Genomic DNA, 18,058 nt, shown 5'->3' with positions numbered 1-18,058 from the left:
AGTTGTTTCCAAGTGGAGCCCCAAGCTGTGCACAGCATAAGGATTCCTGGCCAACAGGCCATGTTGGGGCTTAAGCCCAGAACATTCTCTGCTCACCAAGCTGTTGGCATAGAATTACTATTGCTTAGAGGAAGGGGCTCTTCTGACTTTTTTATGGGCTAACAGCACACTGCCAGATTTCCTCCCACTTCTTTTCAAGAGAAACCAGAAACACAGAATGCTTGAGGTCTCTCTATTTTTAAAAGTTGGGGACTAATACATAATTAAACACACTGTGTGGACTAAATAAAATGGCTCAGGGGCTCTAATTGGCAGCAAGTTTGGGATCTCTGTATAAAATAATGATGGAAGCCCAAGGACACACTGGAAAGTTAGCAGAACCCAGGGCCAGAACTCAGGGATCCCCGAGACTCATTTTATTTAGGTCACACCACCAGGCCTGGATTCACTTTCCAATTATTGGCAAGACCCTGGGTTACTTCTGATTACTCTCCCATGGGGATTCTGCTTCCAGAGCTAAGGGCACTATCAGTAGTACCCAGAACCTTCCTTACAGCTTCACTCCCAGGTTAAGGGGAAGGAGGAAGGAGAGTAGGCGGGGACTGAATCTTAGCCAGGCACTGAGGGTGTAATGGAGGTCACCCAGGGTAATGGGTAGAGAAGAAAATGGGATGAGGGCCACTAGTACCTCTGCTGTCTTAAGGTGAAAAGTCAAACTAATCTTAGTATCAGATTAAGAGGGCACCCTCTGGTATATGAAGGTCTGGGATGAAGGAAATGTATGGGGATAGGGTAGGAGGTGGGAGACAATAGAGGATGCTGTGGATCCAGAGCTGATGACTACATTCTGGGGCTGGGGATATGGCTCAGTGCTAGAGAGCTAGCCTAGCAGGTACAAGGCCCCAGGGGTGTGTGTTTTGGGGGCAGTAAGGAGACTGCATTTTGCTTCCACTAGATTAAAAAAGAAAACCAGAGTTAATTTAATGAATGAAAAATAAATTGACCTGGTGCTCTCCCACCCCACAATCAAACCTAAAGGGGAGTCTTCTAACCTGTGGTCCCCAAAAGCACAGCATTTTAGCAGAAGGTAATTTCCTCTCAAGAGACTACTCTGCCTTCTTGCCTACTGACACTCAGATTGCAAGTTTTCAGAAATTAGTGTGAGTGTGGGGTGTGGGGTGGGGTAAGAAACAGGTAAGAAACTCTCTGAGGACGGTAGCCCTCAAATGCTCAAGAGAACTCTTCCTCATGGCATTGGCTGGCATCAGGGGAGGGGAAGTTAATGATAACTTAGGGTCCCCTATTCCTAGACTCAAGGAAGCTTAACTCTATCCAGCCCCTTTACCCTTTCAGGGCATAAGGTATGTCCCCAGAAGCGAGCTTAGATTTTTCTCCCCCTCCCACCCCCCACCACCTGGCCAGTAGCGGGAGCAGGGAGTGAGGGGGGTGGGGGCGGTGAGGGCTGCCCTTCTAGTCCCAGCAAGCCCACCAGAACCACAGGAAAGGCAGCCTTCACCCTGAGCCTACCCCTATCCAGTCCTCGGCTGCCCTAAAGGCCCAGGCTTGCTCGGTTCTGCTTGCCCAGCTGCATGACAATGACGGCTGCAGAAGGCAAGCGTCACCGCCACCGAAGGGACCTGGAGTGAAACGCGCCATTAAGCTTAGAACCGCGGCGTGATGGGGTATGGCTGGAGAGGAGGGGACTATTAATAGAACAAAGCGCTGGACCCTTGGCTGCCCCAACACGCGGAGACGCTGCCCTGGCTTCGCCCACCAGCCTCGCGCGCTAGGTAGTGGGCCAACCTCCAGGCAGCCCTGAAGCAGGGCTGGATTTTTCCTGGAAAATGACTGGGTCTAGGAATTGAGCTCCCCGTCTTCCCCTTAAATGTTGGGCCCCGAGATCTAGGAGAGAAGCCCCAGAAACGCAGAGAGGAGAGTGGCGCGCCCAAGCGGGGAAGGATAGCGGTTTCAAAAAGCTGCTAAATAACCCCTCTGTGTTCTCCTAACTGCCACCCCGCTCAGAACCGGGTGCCCAGGGAAGCCGGGAAGATCAGGTCCAGAGAGCACCCACACGCCCACTGACTCCTGGGGCCTGATGGGGCTGGCGAGCCGCGTGCCTGCTCTGCCGCTATCTTGGGCGCGCAGCAGCTGACGAATGGCTCTTTAATAAGCCCCTCGTTAATCTTCCCCCGCCTCTCCACCCCCTGCCCGGGGACATCCGTATTTTCTAGCCCGATAAGGCTGGAGAATTTTAGACGGTGAAATGTAGCAAGGAAACCAAGTCCTCATTGTTCAGCCGGAGCCGCTCAGCTGTGTCCCTTCGAACAAATCTCCCTTTTTCCCTTAAAAAAAAAATTACATCCCTTGGGCGTTTTCATTTCAGACCCTCACTCTCCAGAGAGCAGTTCTTTTTCCTCTCCAGCTTCTGGATCTATTTTGTCAGACAACACCATCTCCTCCCTGCCTGTGGGTTCCCGTCCTCTCCGGTCCCTTCCTTCCTCGCCTTCAAGGATATGCCCTGCAAACACTCGAGCCTGCGCTTCTGGCACCTCCGCTAGGGAGGCCACCGAGAGCTGCAAGCAATCCTTTCCCTTAGCCTCCGAGCCCCAAAGAACGAAATAATCCATTATGACATCTCTGGGCACGAACTTCAAGATGGAAATGCCACCTTCAATGCTCCCAAGCCCTAGGGTGATTGGTGAAGGGTGGGCGGGCAATGATAACAGGGAGGGGTACTTTTCAGCGGCAGCTTTAGGTACAATGCTGCACTCTTTGGTCTGCTCTCCAAGAAAGCCGGGTCAGTTCACTTTTTCTAGAAGACCTTCCAGACTCTTGGGCATAGTGCACCCACCCGGCGGGCGACCCCGGGGCAGGGCGCAGGGCTGGGAGAGCGAGGGTGCCGCGTGGGGGCGCTGTGTTCCGTTTTCCTCGTCTACTCAGGGGCTCTCAGCGTTCCTTCTAGCTGGTCTCCAGGAGCAAGAACCCCAAAGGAAAAGGCCCCTCGGTTTGGGTCAGGGGAGGGAAAAGGAGGGCCAGGACCTCGAAAAGAATGTCCTTACTGGATGTCGGGGCTGTAATTTCATTAGATAAGGAGACCTAGGGGTCAGGATCCCCTCCGCGTGCATCTGATTCTTCCAAACCTACAAAGCCCGCGCGCCAAGCTTCCCCGCCGGTTCTGCCAAGCTTCCGCCGGCCCTTTCGCTTACCACAGATCTTCAGTCCCAGTTTTCTGGTGCATCCATGGGCCACGCCGCACCAGGTGTCGTAGGCTAGGACAAGAGAGAGCAACAGGGGTGTGATTAGGCAGGCTTGGACCGCCAGAACCTGGGTAGAGAGCAAAGTTTTTTCGCGAGGGGAGGGGAAGGTCTTCAACGTCCTGGTTAAAAGCTTTTTTCTGAAAGGTACTAGAAGCCAGATCTGTGGGCAGACAGGTAGACTCATGCCCTCCAGAATCTTAATCACACTCCCTTCCTCTTCTTGGCTTCAGATACATAACAGTGTCTTTGAAAGGCGGGGTTCGAGGATCCCCAAGCGATCCACACCCGACAGTCGCCAAGATTGGGTCGGATGGGGTGAAGGCTGACCCCCCATGTGCAAAGTGCCAGACCCCACCTCTCGAGTTGCCCAGCACCCAAAGGCCTAGTCCTCTGGTCTCGGCCCGCAGACTCGAAGGGCGACCACATCAGCACAGAAAGGGAACACAGAAGCATCTGGGACCGAAACATCTCATAATTTCTTGGCGGGTCTCCAGCCGAGTGGCAGCTTAAAATAAACTGGCATGAAATGGGGTCGCGGAAGAGTTCAGGAATTAATTGGGTGAAAAATAGTATTTGACTAGATGATCGGGCCCGCATGGCTGCTCTTCAGTCAGACTGGGGAGTCAGGAAGACAATAGTGCGCCTCGGGTCTTCATCCTGTTCCTTCTTCCTACCCCCGACCCTCATTAACCCTATTCTCGGACACCTAGGCTCTGGAGCAAGCGAAGGCTAACGGAATCAGGTACCCTTCCTTTGGGTCTGAACCGCCAACCAAGAGGATCACGGATTTTCCCTCTTCGCCAAGCGGTTCTCAAACCCCTCTGGGTTTACCTGCCTTTGCGGTTAATTTCCATCAAGGAATTAAAAGGCCAGTGAGATGGGTTCAACGCCAAATCCCCTCGGATTCCTCAAAGCAAGGCGCCTCCAATCACTCCCATCCCCCAGCCTACCCCAGCCCAAGCCCCAGCCTCCAGCCAGCGCAAGTGTTGGCTGCGATAAGCAGAGTGACATCCATTAAAACCGAGGCACAACACAGACCTAGTGGGGAGAAGAAATGGCCTGATTTCCGTCTGGGAGACAACGTGTCACCGATGAAATTCCACTTACAGGAGATTGGTTGCAAAGCAAAACCCTAATAATAATATGCGCAAGGCATAAAGAACTATTTCCACCCCATAAAGTTCCTTCATTTTAAACATCATTTCATCTTAACCTTAAAACAATCCTACAACACAGGCAGGTAGAATGTTGATCTAAGACTCATTTGACAAAGAAAAACATTGCAGCTCAGAGAGGGTTAGTGAGTTTTCCAAGGTCATTACGCCGGGAGGTTGGATTTCAAATACATTGTGTTGCCTTTCAGAATTGAAAGCAAAATAGGTGGAGAGGGAAAGCAAAATAGGTGGAGAGGGAAAGCAGGAGCTAGAGAGCCCTTTTGCTGTAGCAGAAGTGGGGAAGACCAAGTGCTTGAGGACAAGGAGGGTTCCAGGCCTGTCCAGGGGTTGCTGGAGTGAGAGGGTAAGACAGGTGGAGCGAGGACACCTCCCAGGAGACCTTGAAGGGCCAGAGAAGTGGAGCCAGCTGGGTGCCAGGGTGTGTCCGAAAGAGGATGAAAGTGGAGTGTGCCTGCCAGAACAGCCTAGGGTTCTGACACAGCTAGATTATAAGTAGGGAAGATTACTGGGACCGGAGCTTTTTGCTCTTCCTAGGCAGCGTCTTTGGCTCTCTTGCCTCCACTACAGTGGCTTTCAGGGATTCCAGGCCATATGTGGACTCAGGCCATCATTTCTGCTGGGTCGTGCACCAGGAACTGGGTGCAGTGACCATCTGATGGGAAGTAGGGGCAGGGACATGGGGGTGGATGAATTCAAGGGCTTCCTTAACCTGCTGGATAGAAAGGGGGTAAGGGGGAAGACCAATAAAGAAATCTATCAAGGCCAAAGCAACAGACAAAAGGCCCTGAGCCTCGCCTTCCTCTGGGCCTGCTTTGGTCAGCTCTGCTATCTCTGCCTGGCTCACGTGCCATCAGGGCTGGCGGCTCTCCCAAGCCCCTCTTTGTTGTGTAGGTAATTGTAGCCTGCCTGGGTGGTGGGAAGAGGAAACTGGAACATCGCCTGAGGACTCAAAACAAGGCCTCCAGCCCAGGAGCCAGAGCGAGTGCCAAAGGGTCCTTGGAGAGGGTCTTTGCTTTCCCGATAACACCTCCCACCTTTCTTGAGGACAATTATTTTCTCAAGCTTATAGAAAGTGCCATTAAAGCTCAGCAATAAGTACTCCTAACCACATTGTCCTCCCTGAGCCTCTTCTGAATAGAAATTCTGGGGGTGATTCTGGGGTGTCTGAAGCTGAAAAATTTGGGAGGGTGGGTGAGATGAGGAGACACTTCACTGTAATTTGGAAAAAGATAAACAATCCCTCATTCCCATGCCTCCACAGAGAGGAAGAAAATCTGAATTATAGAAAGATTCTGCAAATGTTTGAGGAACTGGTAGGATTTAGGAAAGGGACACATAAATCCCACTCCTTTTAATCTGTCCCCCTTTTCTTCCCTTTTCTAACATTTGTCACCTGCTGACAAGTTATCTCCCCTGGGAGAAAGGAGAGAGGTGTTCTCGGTTCCCGCCCTGGAAAACCTTTTTGCTTCCTCCATTTCCGCACCTCTTGCCACTCAGAATGTTGCTCAACATCCGCCCCCCCCCCACCCTTTTTTGTCTCTGAGATGTAATTAAGAGTAGGAAATGTCGAGGCTCAGTCTCAAAACAGTTTTATGCACCTTTCCCGCCCCTGGCTTCTCCCTCACTGTCAATAGCTCGACGCAAATTTGGAGCAATTAGGGACCCTGAGTTTTCTAAAAGCTGCAATTAACGTCGAAATTTCCGCTGATTATAGACTTTGAGCACAGCGTAGGGGGAAAGGAGGAGGAGGAGGAGGTCAGATCTTAGCTTAACGAAAGCTAGAGACAGAAAACTCTATTCCCGATAGGACGCTGGCTCCTCACACTGCCCTCTGCTCTGACCCTTGTAGTCCCACCAAGCAAAGAAGCCACAGCACACAACAAAAACAGCACTCTCCTGGAGTGCCCCTAGCCCAATGAGAAGCCCCTAACAATCGCCGCCGCTAGAACCCTGTGGGGTTTTCGCTCTTGGATGCTCTGGGGGTAACCTAGCGTCCCTGACAGTCAAATGACCTCTGGCAGGAACCTGGGCCAGAGCCCCATTTATTTCCCAGCCTCCATCATCTCCGAGCTCCCCTTTCCCTTTCCGCCAGCGCAGTCTGCCGACGTCCCAGCGCCCCCCATCTTCCCTGCAGTCCATTTGATAGGAAATTGGGGCAGGACCTACTTGTGGGGCGCAGGTTGGTGGTATTGGGATCCGCTCCTGCATTTGAGGAGGTTGAGGACGAAGAAGGAGTCGAAGACGCCATAAGCTCGGCTGTCCCGGGGCCTCTACTGTCCGGGGTCCTCTGTGTGCTGGGCGCGAGAACAGGCTGCAAAGACAAGCGAAAGCTGTGTGGCGAGGGCTTTTGGAGTCCTGCGTACCGGAGGCGACAGAGAGGCCAGAGTGGGGTGTGTGTGCGTGTGCAGACACTCCCCTTGAAGTCTCGGTGCGGGAGGGAGCGGGGGAGGAAAGGCAGCGAGCTGGCTGGTCAGGGTGAGCGGTTGGTGAGGGGCGGAGGACAAGTGAGCGCTAGCTCAGGGACTCCGGCGCAGGCAACGTAGCCCTGGGCGGCTCTCCAGTCTGGCGGCGCAGCCGGGCGACCTGGAGTGCAGCTCAGAGACAAGGAGGGGACCAAGGCCAGTATAGGACGCGGGGGTGTGAGGGACTGGGCTAGGAGCACAAGGGAGCGCTCAGTGAAAGATTTTTCAGTCAAGCCGCGACAAGCCCCATTGGGCTCTCGGCAGCCGACGTGCTGGAAGGCGGGGGGTGGGGAGGCACGGGGCGGGCACGTCTGGTTCGGTGTCTGGTTCCCGTTGTTGTGTCTGGCTAATTCCCTGGAAAGAAGGAGAGGCTAACTGCTCCGGAGACCGGGGACTTTGGTGAGATAAGGTGAGAGGAAAACAATGTTCATATCTTTACGTTTCTCCCTTGGACGTGACCGGGTGAGAAACAGAGTCACCTTGCACTCCAATCTTCCAGAAAGCAGCGGGTCGGAACCTCGCTTGCTCGTCTGCTTCTTGTTCTACCCGGTTTTGAGCCATCTTGAAGCCTAGGGCGAGGCTCTGTCCCAGTTTCTGTGCTTCTCCGCTACCTAACCCCCCAGAGTTCGCAGTACAGAACCCGAGAGGGTGGGGGAAACGAACGTCACCCGGGAAACGAACTTGCGCCTAAAGCGCAAGAGGCGACGGACAAAGATCAGTACCTGGCGTCCCCGGCCGGTGCTCCGCGCCTGCACGATGGCGTCCAAAGGCTCTGGGACGGAGAGAATGCGGGCTGATCTGGATAGATCAAAGATCCCCGAGAGAAGAGCCCACCAACTACCGCCTCCACGCCCTTTTTTTCCTGCCCAACACAGCCCCGCGCGCGCGCTTTCACAGCAACGCGGGCGCAGGTGGAACGCTGATGCTGGGGAAGTAACAGGTTATTGCTTCTAGTCGCACCTTCCGGTGTTGCTATCTAGGCGCCCTTTGAAAAGACAGGCGCTCGCAGTCTGGAGGCACAAGGGAAAATCGCTCTCCTTCTACTTCAGCGCGAACCTAAGCCTCTGTGCCACCTTGGGGCACAAAACGGAGGGTAAGAATAGGAAGAGGCGCAGGGCAGAAGTCCTTGCGCCGCGCACTAGCGGAGAACACGGACTGGAGTGGATGGGAAGCACTCGGCTCTGGAAGGTGGGTGGGTGGTGGGCGCAGTGAGTAGAGGTTGACGAGAAGCTGAGGGCAGAGAGAACCCAGCTGAACTGCGGAAGGTGGGCACTGGGAAGTCCCAGTGGTTGCGCGTTTACCCACCTGGGCTCGAGCGACTGCTAGCCGGACACTCCCGCTGCTCCTCTGCGCAGCGTGCAACGATCCACCAGGCTTCGCTGGGCTCTGCTACAGGCGTATACGTCCGGCGTCACCTCCAGCTGCTAACTCGCCTTCGCTACTCTTGTCCCGCACGCGAGCGCCTGGAGGAGAAGAGAGAGACCCGGAGTGGTGGCTGCTTGGCTTTGGGAGAGGCGGGGGCGGAGTGGGGAGGCGGGGACCCGCTCCGCGGGGGAATCACGAGGCTGCTGCTCGCGGGGGCAGCTCGTCGGTGGAGCAGCGGGGCTCCTTTGCAGGTGCCTGACCGCCTCTGGAGCTTTATAGGGCGATTATAAATCCAGCTCACGATTTTGCACCGAGAAAGAAAAAAAGGTCCTATGAGTAATCCAGAACATACTCAGCACGCTCTATTTTTTGAACTAGGCAGTGCGAGAGGAGGGAAAAGATAATTCCTACGAAGATTTCTGCCTCACAGAGCGTTCCTTCTTTACTCCCTTCCTCCCCCACCCCTTATATCTCAGAAGAGACTAGGGCAGTGGATTTTCCCCAATCTCTTTCCGCGTGATTCCCCCGGATCCGAGGTCCCAAAACGCTTCCTCGAGCGAAATCGCTCTTGGTGGATGTCCTTACTGGCTCTCTGCTGTGCCAGGATTTGCTGTAAAGACAGAGATAAAGGGGACCACTCAGACCATGGAGGAGTCTCCATCTCATTCCAGTTTCCTAATTCAGCTTGAGGCATCCCCAAATTACCTCATCTGAGTACAGCTACACCGGTAGGAAAAGGGTCCCATTTCCCATTCTGTGTACGCTCACTTCCTTGGCGAAGGGAAAAGAAGTCCTCTTGATTGATCATGTCTGAAGGTTAATAACACGCACGAGTGCCGCTCCGCACGCTTGGGGAACCCCAGCACAGAGGTGGCCTGGGAGGGGTGGGCCTACCCTCCTTGCTATGGCCCACTCCCCTCATTTCCTTTCCATTTCACGCGCTTAAAATGTTCTCCCTTTGCAGTATTTAAGCACCTTTAATGACTTGGCTGCGTAGGGTCAAGTCCCTCACCGTAAAAAGGCGTTGACGGTAAAATTCCCACCAGAGGGCGCCAAACGTCCGGAGACAGAGAGTCCCCGGGCTCTTCTGGCCTTTCCTCCCGCGCCTCAACCAACACCTGGAGAGGCTGACCAGGCTCTGTAACTCTGTCTCTTCAAACCTTCTCTTAGCCACTCTCCTCGTTAGTTTACTTTCTCCTCTTTCTTATCACTCACTTTCTTTTTCTTTAGGGGAAAAAAAACACACACAAAGTTGATCTTTGTCCTTGTCTCCTTGTCACCGTGATTGCTTCAGTGATTGCTTTACTCGTTTTCCCGGCGACTCCCCCTCCACCCCACTGTTTGAGATGCAGCAGGCAGGGATTATTTATTCGCACGTCTCGAGCTTCGCTGATTTACCCGAGGCCTGTCCCTTCCTCTGAATATCTTATTTCTTTTCACCACCACAAACTCCCCAAATCTTATAAGTCATCTAAAATTCCATAAGGGAGATAGAAGCTTCCGCCCTGGGAAGATAGAGTTCGATCAACAAGAGGGATTTGCGGAGAAGTTTGAAATAACATCGTTGTTTTTAATATTAAAGAAACTACTGTAGCCTCTTCTTCACCTTACAGTAAAAGCCCGGGCATTTTTGAAGGGCACAAAAGCATCGTGAAAGGCACAGCGCGTGGTAACAGCAGTCCCCCGCACTAGTGCACCCAGTTGGGTACGGTGCATATGTAGGGGTGCCTGTTCCGCGTAGGAAACACCCGGGAGCTTGTCTGAGCCCCTTGAAATGCGCGGTTTACAGCGAGGTGAACTAGGAATTCCATCCACACCCCCCTTCTCCAGTCTTCCCTAAACGATATGGTTGCACCAATCAGGGAGCCTGGTGCCAGTACTAAATCATTCAAGACGCACTGGGCAGAGGAGGGAGGTGGCAACAAATCCCGGTTCTCTGAGATGTCCACAGTCCTGCCTAGATGCCCGCTCGCCCTCTATCTCTTCGACCTTCTCCGAAGACCTGAAATTCCTTGGAAAGAAAGATTCATTTACTTCACCTTAGCACTAGATTGAGAATTTCTCAAACACTTTCTCCTTCTACCCCAGGATTCAAAACACCCTTAACATTTCAGTCAAGAAAATAATCGTGTTGGAAAAAGAACCTCTAAGACTATTGCAAATGAAAGTCGGCTCTGTCCAGCTTTGAGGACATCTCTTTCTCCCTTATGGTGGGGAGGGAAGGAATGAAGTCTCCTGCTCATTCTTAATCTTAAAAAGTTGAATTGAATATTAGTTCTGGGCTGGGTTATAATAAGTTCAGCGGTAGAGTGCTTGCCTTGCATATGTGAGGCACTGGGTTCGATCCTCAGTACCACATGAAAATAAATAAAATAAATAAAGATATCGTGCCATCTGAAAAAAATAAATATTAGTACTTAATTAAATAAACGAATGTCTATTAATGATCTCCAATGTGACAGGCACTAATCTGCTGGAGTTTACGTTGACCTTTCAATTTATATTATCCTTGCACTAATGGAATTGACATTCCAATGAGCCAGGGAGAGTAGTAGACTTAGGAATTCATGACTTTGATTTATTCCCAGTTGTGTTCCACTACAGCTCGGAGCTTGGGCTCAGTAGGAACGATAAGGAATTGAGGGCCCAGAAATCTACCCAGTTCCAATATATCAAGTGTTGAAGTTGGGGTGGGGGACACCCCCCCGACCACAGGTCTTTCAGCACCGTGGACAGCACCTACCGCTCTGCCCCATAATCCGGCATTTTGTGGGCATTACATGGATAGCCCGCTGTGCTCATCTTTTTGGGCCCCCTGCTTTTGGTAGTAATTGCCATGTATATTTTGCCTGGTTGGGGGTTGAGAGAGGTGGAATATTTCACCCACTTCTCTGGTAAGAATCCGGATTGAGGGTAGCTATGGTTGTTATTTGGCTCTTGAGAACGTTTAGAACCTTTATTTTTATTTGTGTTTTTCACTGTTCTTTTAATCTTAACACTCCCAAGGGTGACTGCTTAGGATAATGGGGGTGTAAAAAAGAAAGATATCCTCTCCAGAGACTCGAACCGGGTGGAAACTGGTGGCCCGGAAGGGAGTGGTGTCCGCCCAGCTGTTTGCATTTGATCTGAGGTTTAGCACTTTGAAGAAATGGGAAAGCGACGCCTAAAGGCAACAAAAGGAGGGGGTGAAGATGCTTTCCCTCCGGTCTCTCTCTGCTGGGCTTTGGGTTTTGTGAACTTGCGGCCTGGCTATTCCATCCTGTTTGCCAAATACAAAATCCCTTTCAACTAGGGTTGGAACTTGGGAACAAGACTCTCCGCTCACAATGCCCTCCCCACCCCCAGGTTTAAAGATATTCCAGCAAAAGAAGAAAGGGACGCCCAAACGGGCTTCCAGGTCCCCTCCCCTTTCTTCTTTCTTTGTGTGTGCACGTGTGTGTGTGTGTGTGGGGGGGGTCCTGTCAAGGTGAATAGATAAAAAAAAAAAAAATTTTGGAAAATGTACTTAGCATTTTTAATCTCCAGTAAAGGTGATCTAGAGTCAAGTTGTTGGCTCATTTCAGATGGTACTTTAAAATCTATTTTAAACAGGTAACTTATAACAACAAAAACGCAGTGCTCATCTTTAAATTGGTCTCTCTAGATGAGGACTGGGGAAGTGTTGCTTAACCTCACTTTCGGCTTTTTTTTTTTTTTTTTAAGTCCAAGCATAAGTCCGTTTGCTGTTTGTGTACTTCAAAGATAGTTCTCGAATCATTGTGGGCTCTCATTGGAGAGGCATAGCTAAATCCACACTATTATCCCAACAGATCACAAAACCCCCACTCTTGGGAGGCAGGAAAGGGTTAAAAGTTTGGCGTTGGAGGCAGAATTCTAGTCAGAACGCTGGAGAGGACTCTGGATATACAATGATTTCTCGCAAGGAAGAGAACTAAATTCTTCATGGTCCTTGCCCTTTGGTATTTAGACGGCAAAAATATTTTAACATAATTAATTAAGGAGGACTGGGTGAGTAGTATATGGGTAAATTTCCTTGTGCAAATCTTAAAACGTCCAATTCATACTATTCCAAACACGAACACAGAGTGACCACCAGGTGGCGATAGATTACAACTTCTGAGCCGGGCCCCACGAGAGCTGTTCAAGGAAGCCTGCAGGCCTTTCCACGTCATGCTCATCCCTGCCATTTTTCACAAAGCACAGCCTTTTGAAATGTTGAGAGATACTCCAAAGGTGACCTGAAACACCCGGGTCCTCTGTACAGTTGGCAGAAGAGAAGGGGATGCATGGCATTCATTACTTTCCTACAGCTGCATCCCGAAGGTACCCTTAAGAAGTGAACCGTTTGATAGGAGGCAAGAAACTGTTTCATCACAGAACCGGAAACCAAGGGAGTAACAGATCTGGATTTCAACTATGACAGGGAGCTTTAAAGATATACCTGTGTTCTGTCCTCTCAATAAAAGTTAAGCCAAAACAGTCTTTCACCCAAAACATGGGATTTCTAGCATGAGATTCCTGTAATGAAATGGTGTATGGAATGAAAGACTAGGGATTGTAATATTTTACCCATTACTTTTAGTGCTCTTGAACTCTAAAATAATAGGTGTTTAAACCCCATTTTCAGGTGGTGTTTGGGACTATTGTTTGTGAGAAGGTTTTGGATGGTTCTGATTTGGTTGTGGATAGTCTATTAACTTAAACTTCTAGTTCAGGACAGGCTGTTACCCTAATTCTGATAGGTTACTCAGGGGCTTAACAGGAACCTAACAGGAGGGGTTTATCACAGCTGCTCAACCCAGTCTGTTTAATGCAAAGAACTTATGTGGCAAAGCTCACTGAATTTTTTTGTAAATTAGTACCATGGGTTTTTCCCCAACACAGCCAGGGTCTCATTCTTTTTACCCTCAGTTGCCAGACTAATGTCCTATTTTCTTTGGCCACAGATGATCCCGGGATCCTTTAGATCCATTTAACCTAAGATCTCAAGCAGGATCTAAACATAGGATTAAACGGGAATCATCTTCTCCCTGGAGTTATGGTTATATTATCTCAGTTTCATAAGCAGGAACAAGCCATGGAAAAGCATCAGAGTATAGGGAGACTTGAAATTTCTTTTTCCTGGATCAGGACAGAATACTCCTCTCTCTCCCATCCCCTTGAGGTTGGGTTTGGCCACTGAAGTGGAGCCAACCTGCAAACCCATGAGTTTTGGGGGTGATGTGTTATGTATTAATATTATGGCAGTAGTTGATGAATATACTATCCCACAGCAAGAAGGCCAAGGGGAACCAAGGTGGACTCAGGGAAACATGTTGGCATAGGCTGTCCAGGATTGCTTACTGCGGGACAGTGTGGTGGTGGAGGTGGTGGAGGCAGTCTGGGGTACTAGAGATCTGTATCTTCGTCTCCTTCTCTCAGTCTCTCTTTAGCAACAGAAATGATCTTATTTTAGAAGTTAGAAATAAGTCTCATAGAAATCATGTGGTGTGTTTGTTGTATGAAATCTCACTTAATTATCACTTGAGGTCCTCTGTTTTATAGATGAGGAAAGTTAAATCCAGAGAGGTTATAGGAAGTGGGTGAGAAGTGGTAAGGAAATTCTTTTTTCTCCCTTCAGGTACAGTGCTCTGTGCACTGCTAAGAGAGGTCTTCTACTTCTGTCACAAAATAACAATTTGACCTTGGAAAAATTGCTTACTCTCTCAGAGCTTCCATAATAAAAGTGTTAGAGGTAAACAGACCAGGCTTCATTCTTCTGAAATAATATTTTGTGACTCTTCTCACTGGGGAATCTTCTCATGTTGTAAATGCTATGGACTCAAAGACCTCTTGGGCTCTTCAAGGTGGCTTTGACTGGAGGAAAAGTTAAAACAGGGACTGGGGTTGTGGCTCAGTGGTACAGCGCTTGCCTAGCATGCATGAGGCACTGGGTTTGCGCCTCAGCAACACATAAAAACAAATAAATAAAAAGGAAAGGTGTTGTGTCCATCTACAACTAAAAAAAATATTTTAAGAAAAGTAAAAATACTGAGTCTGGGGTTGTGGCTCAGCAGTAGAGTGCTCACCTAGCATGTGTGAGGCTCTGGGTTCAATCTTCGACACCACATAAAAATAAACTAAATAAAAGTATTGAATAAAATAAAGGTATTTAAAAAAATAAAAAAGTAAAAACACTGAAGTCAGTCAATCTTGAGTTTACATCTTGATTCTACTTATCAATTCTCATTTAACTGCTCTGAGTTTTCTCTTCAGCAAAACAGGAAACTAATACCAGCTCTGTGAGTTATCTTTTGTGGTGTTCGTAAAACCCTTTCTAGCAAGTTCATCTGTGCCTGGTTGATGGTGTTCCATAAATGTCAACTGTTGCCCCTGCTCCTCCCTGTTAGGCTAATGTGATGTTTTAAAATTTTTTTTAGTTGCTGATGGACATTTATTTTATTTATGTTTTTATATGTGGCGCTGAGAGTCAAACCCAGTGCCTCACACATGCTAGGCAAGTGCGATACCCCTGAGCCACAACCCAGTCCCTAGTGACATAAAATTTTTAATATTTCTTCTCTTTTCTCTAGGTCTCAGTTTTATCATATGTAAGTTGAGGAGAATGTCTACATTATAGAGGTGTTATGAAGATTAAAAACATTTACTTGTGGAAGAGTTAATACGGTGCCTAACACAAGCTCTTAGTATATATTATTATCCCATGGATGGTGCTCATAACAACGTTTTGGTCAACAACTGACAACATACACAACTGAGGTCTCGTAAGATTACATCACCTAGTGATGTCATCGTTATCTTACTTTTTGTAAGTAAATTCTATGATGTCCGAATAACAAAATCACTTAAAGACACATTTCTCAGAAGGTGCCATCTTTAAGTGACACACAACTATGATCTTTTTGTCGTCTAATGATACTCCATCTTTTTTCTTCAAACTCCTTGTTATTGCTTCTCTCACCCCTAATGCACTCAAATTCATCCAAATGTGGCGGCAGCTGGTACTTTGTCTAATACCACCATCCACCTCTTGTTGTGGCAAAATGGATCTTTCCATCTTCCTTGAAACTCTTTTCTGGTTTTCTGTGGTGACATCTATATCAGCTACGATGAATTTGTGAGCAAGTACAAGAAAGTTTGACCCAAACTGGCTTTAACAATAAGTGTATCTTAACAGTAAGCTCAAACAAGGGGCTGGCTCCCGGAGAGTTGGTGCAGCAGCTGAATGTTATCAGGGACCTAGGTTCTTTTTGTTCTTGTTTTTTCATCTTCAGCATCTGCTTCATTCCAAGTTTTTGTTTGTTTTTGAACCAGGGATTGAAGCCAGGTGTGCTTAACGATTGAGCCCTTTTTAAAATTTTAAAAAATTTTGAGACATGGTTCCTCTAAGTTGCTTAGGGCCTCGCTAAGTTTCTTAGGCCCTCCCTAAGTTGCAGAAACTGGCTTTGAACTTGCTATCCTCCTGCTTTAGCTTCCCAAGCCACTGGAATTACAGTTGTGCACCACTGTGCCCAGCTAGATTAGTTCTCCTGATCATGATTGCCAGCAGTGACAGGGCAGCATCCTTCTTAGTTCCTACCCAGAGTAATGGAGGAACATTTCTTCTAATCATGAGAGTAAGTCAGAGTTACCAGGGAAGTGCCATGCACGGATTGGCTGAAGATGGAGTCAGCACGGATTGGCTGAAGATGGAGTCAGCTTTCTGGAGCTTCATGGCTGTGTGTGTGTGGAGCGGGGTGGTGATGGGGGCAGTGACTACGTGAACAGATCCAGGGTTCTCTTTACAAAGCAACAGAAAGGAATGGATGCTAAGTAGACGACCAATGGTATTCTTCATATTTCCTTTTCTGATTTTCCTCCTGGTGATTCCTCAGTCTCCTTTGTGCACTTCTCTTAGTGTACTTCTACTTTTTTTTTTTTTTTTTTTGGTATCAGAGATTGAATTCAGCGATGCTTAACCACTGAGCCACATCCCTAGTCCTTTTAGTTTTTTATTTTGAGACAGGGTCTCAGTTGCTTAGGGCCTTGCTAAGTTACTATGGCTGGCTTTGAACTTGATATCCTCCTTCTTCAGCCTCCCAAGCTGCTGGGATTACTGGTGTGCATCACTGTGCCTGGCAAATTAAGACTTCTTATGATTTTTTGTAGAATATACTATTTTCTATTTCATGTATTTAATTTTTTAAAATCTCAGCTACTTGTGGCTCATTATAGTGATTTCACAATTTACCAATGGATCATGATTTATAGTTTGAGAAAATATTTTTCTTCCTGACTACCAGATTGATCTTTTTAAAGTACAATAATTTTCTTTCAAATACCTCCCACTACTCTAAGGATAGATTTCAAACTTTACCTTGACTTCTAAGACCCCACATTACCCAGCCCTTTTATACCTGGAACTTCCTTTTTTTATCACCTCTCATTGGTTCTGTTCATTTTACAATCTGACCTTATTTTCTGGACTCAATATATCTCTGGACTTTTGCAAGTTGTGTTACCCCACCACCACTGTCTTCCACACACCTTCTTCTTGTAGCTAATTCACTTTTCCTCTTGAAGGTTTTCCCTTGATGCTTAGTCCCTCTTGAGTGTTCCCTTAGTACCCTGGACTTCCTCAGTAGCAGTGTGTAACACGCTGCATTGCAACAGTGCTGGTTAAAAGCAGAGACCGGACCCCCACCAGCAGCCCATAATAAACCTACTAGACCATCAGTAACTATTGAATAAACAAATGAAACTTTTTCAATGGACTCCCATCAGGTCTATTGAGTAGGCATTCTTACATATTCTCTTATTGTTGGATATACATATTTGGTAATGGGGAATGAACCCAGGGGTGCTTTAACCACTGACCAGATCCCAAGTTCTTTTTATTTTTTTTTATTTTGAGACAGAATCTCAGTAAGTTGCCCAGGCTGGCCTCAGCCTCTGGAGTTGCTGGGATTATAGGTATGCACCACTGCACCCAGTGATATTTGGGTTCTTTACCATAAATGTAATGTGTTTTACATTATGGAAGAAAGCAAGGGTTTGGGACTGAATTATCTATATAGATACAACTTGTTGGTTGACTTAGTTTCTAGAGTTAGCTATATGTGAGGCAGCATGAAACAACAGATTCAAGATTCACTAGATCTCTAAAATCAGGACGTAACTCGGTATCTCTAAGTTTCTATTTCCTTAGCTGACTTCCCATAATTTAGCTAACATATAACTTTATATGTTTTTAATCACCCCAAATTCAATTTGTATGATCAAAGGGGATAACATGCTCATAAGACTATTGTGAGAAGATACAGGGCTAAATAATTTAAAAATACTTTGTAGATTACATTTTAGCTATTATTACTACATACAGACGTAGGGTCAGGCTATGCCAATGCCCCAATTTTCATTGATTAAAAAGTGAAAGTTGGATGAATAAGAGGGAGAGACATACTGGATGAGCAAGTCTTATAAATTCTTAGATTTAGTTGTAATGTGGTCTGTGATATTATGGCTTTTTATTAATAGTTTCTTCCTTAGAATTACTTCATTCCTTTAAAACTAAAAATCGCATTTTAACACATTTAGTTTTCAGCATCAATTTGAGTATTTTGTGAACTTCTGATGGGGCAGGGCTGGCTCCATAATCAAGTTAGCATCATCAGATTAACAGCTGGTGATTTTCCTATGGTGAGGAGGAGTGTTCAATGCAAACTGAAGTGAAAATAGGTCATTTCTGAGATGTGTGTCAGGTAGAACTCTGATACTATTTGGTTATTGATGTACCAGAGCTTGACAATTTATTGTAAAT

At 47.8% G+C, this 18,058-nt stretch overlaps 1 protein-coding gene and 1 long non-coding RNA gene across 4 annotated transcripts in view; one reads left to right on the top strand and one right to left on the bottom strand.

Annotated features, from left to right (window-relative positions):
* Positions 1 to 8,367, bottom strand: part of Gad1 (glutamate decarboxylase 1) — a 39,521-nt gene extending 31,154 nt beyond the window's left edge. For 2 of the 3 annotated variants that reach the window (XM_026389580.2, XM_026389581.2), the window contains exons 1-3: positions 8,200 to 8,367; positions 6,599 to 6,743; positions 3,207 to 3,269 (exon numbers count right to left, since the gene is read on the bottom strand). In XM_026389580.2, coding sequence (XP_026245365.1) covers positions 3,207 to 3,269; positions 6,599 to 6,680 — 145 coding nt within the window. In that variant the 5' untranslated portion in view covers positions 6,681 to 6,743; positions 8,200 to 8,367. Of the gene's footprint in view, positions 1 to 3,206; positions 3,270 to 6,598; positions 6,744 to 7,616; positions 7,664 to 8,199 lie in introns of those variants that run through there. The other variant, XM_026389582.2, reaches the window with a different exon arrangement.
* Positions 7,256 to 18,058, top strand: part of LOC144256928 (uncharacterized) — a 33,591-nt gene continuing 22,788 nt past the window's right edge. Inside the window, exon 1 of the long non-coding RNA XR_013344327.1 lies at positions 7,256 to 7,303. This is a non-coding gene — a long non-coding RNA (uncharacterized LOC144256928). The remainder of the gene's footprint in view (positions 7,304 to 18,058) is intronic.

Source organism: Urocitellus parryii, chromosome 1 (genome assembly GCF_045843805.1).
Source record: "Urocitellus parryii isolate mUroPar1 chromosome 1, mUroPar1.hap1, whole genome shotgun sequence".
Classification (NCBI taxonomy): Eukaryota; Metazoa; Chordata; class Mammalia; order Rodentia; family Sciuridae; genus Urocitellus; species Urocitellus parryii.
This window is presented reverse-complemented; position numbering and strand designations above follow the sequence as displayed.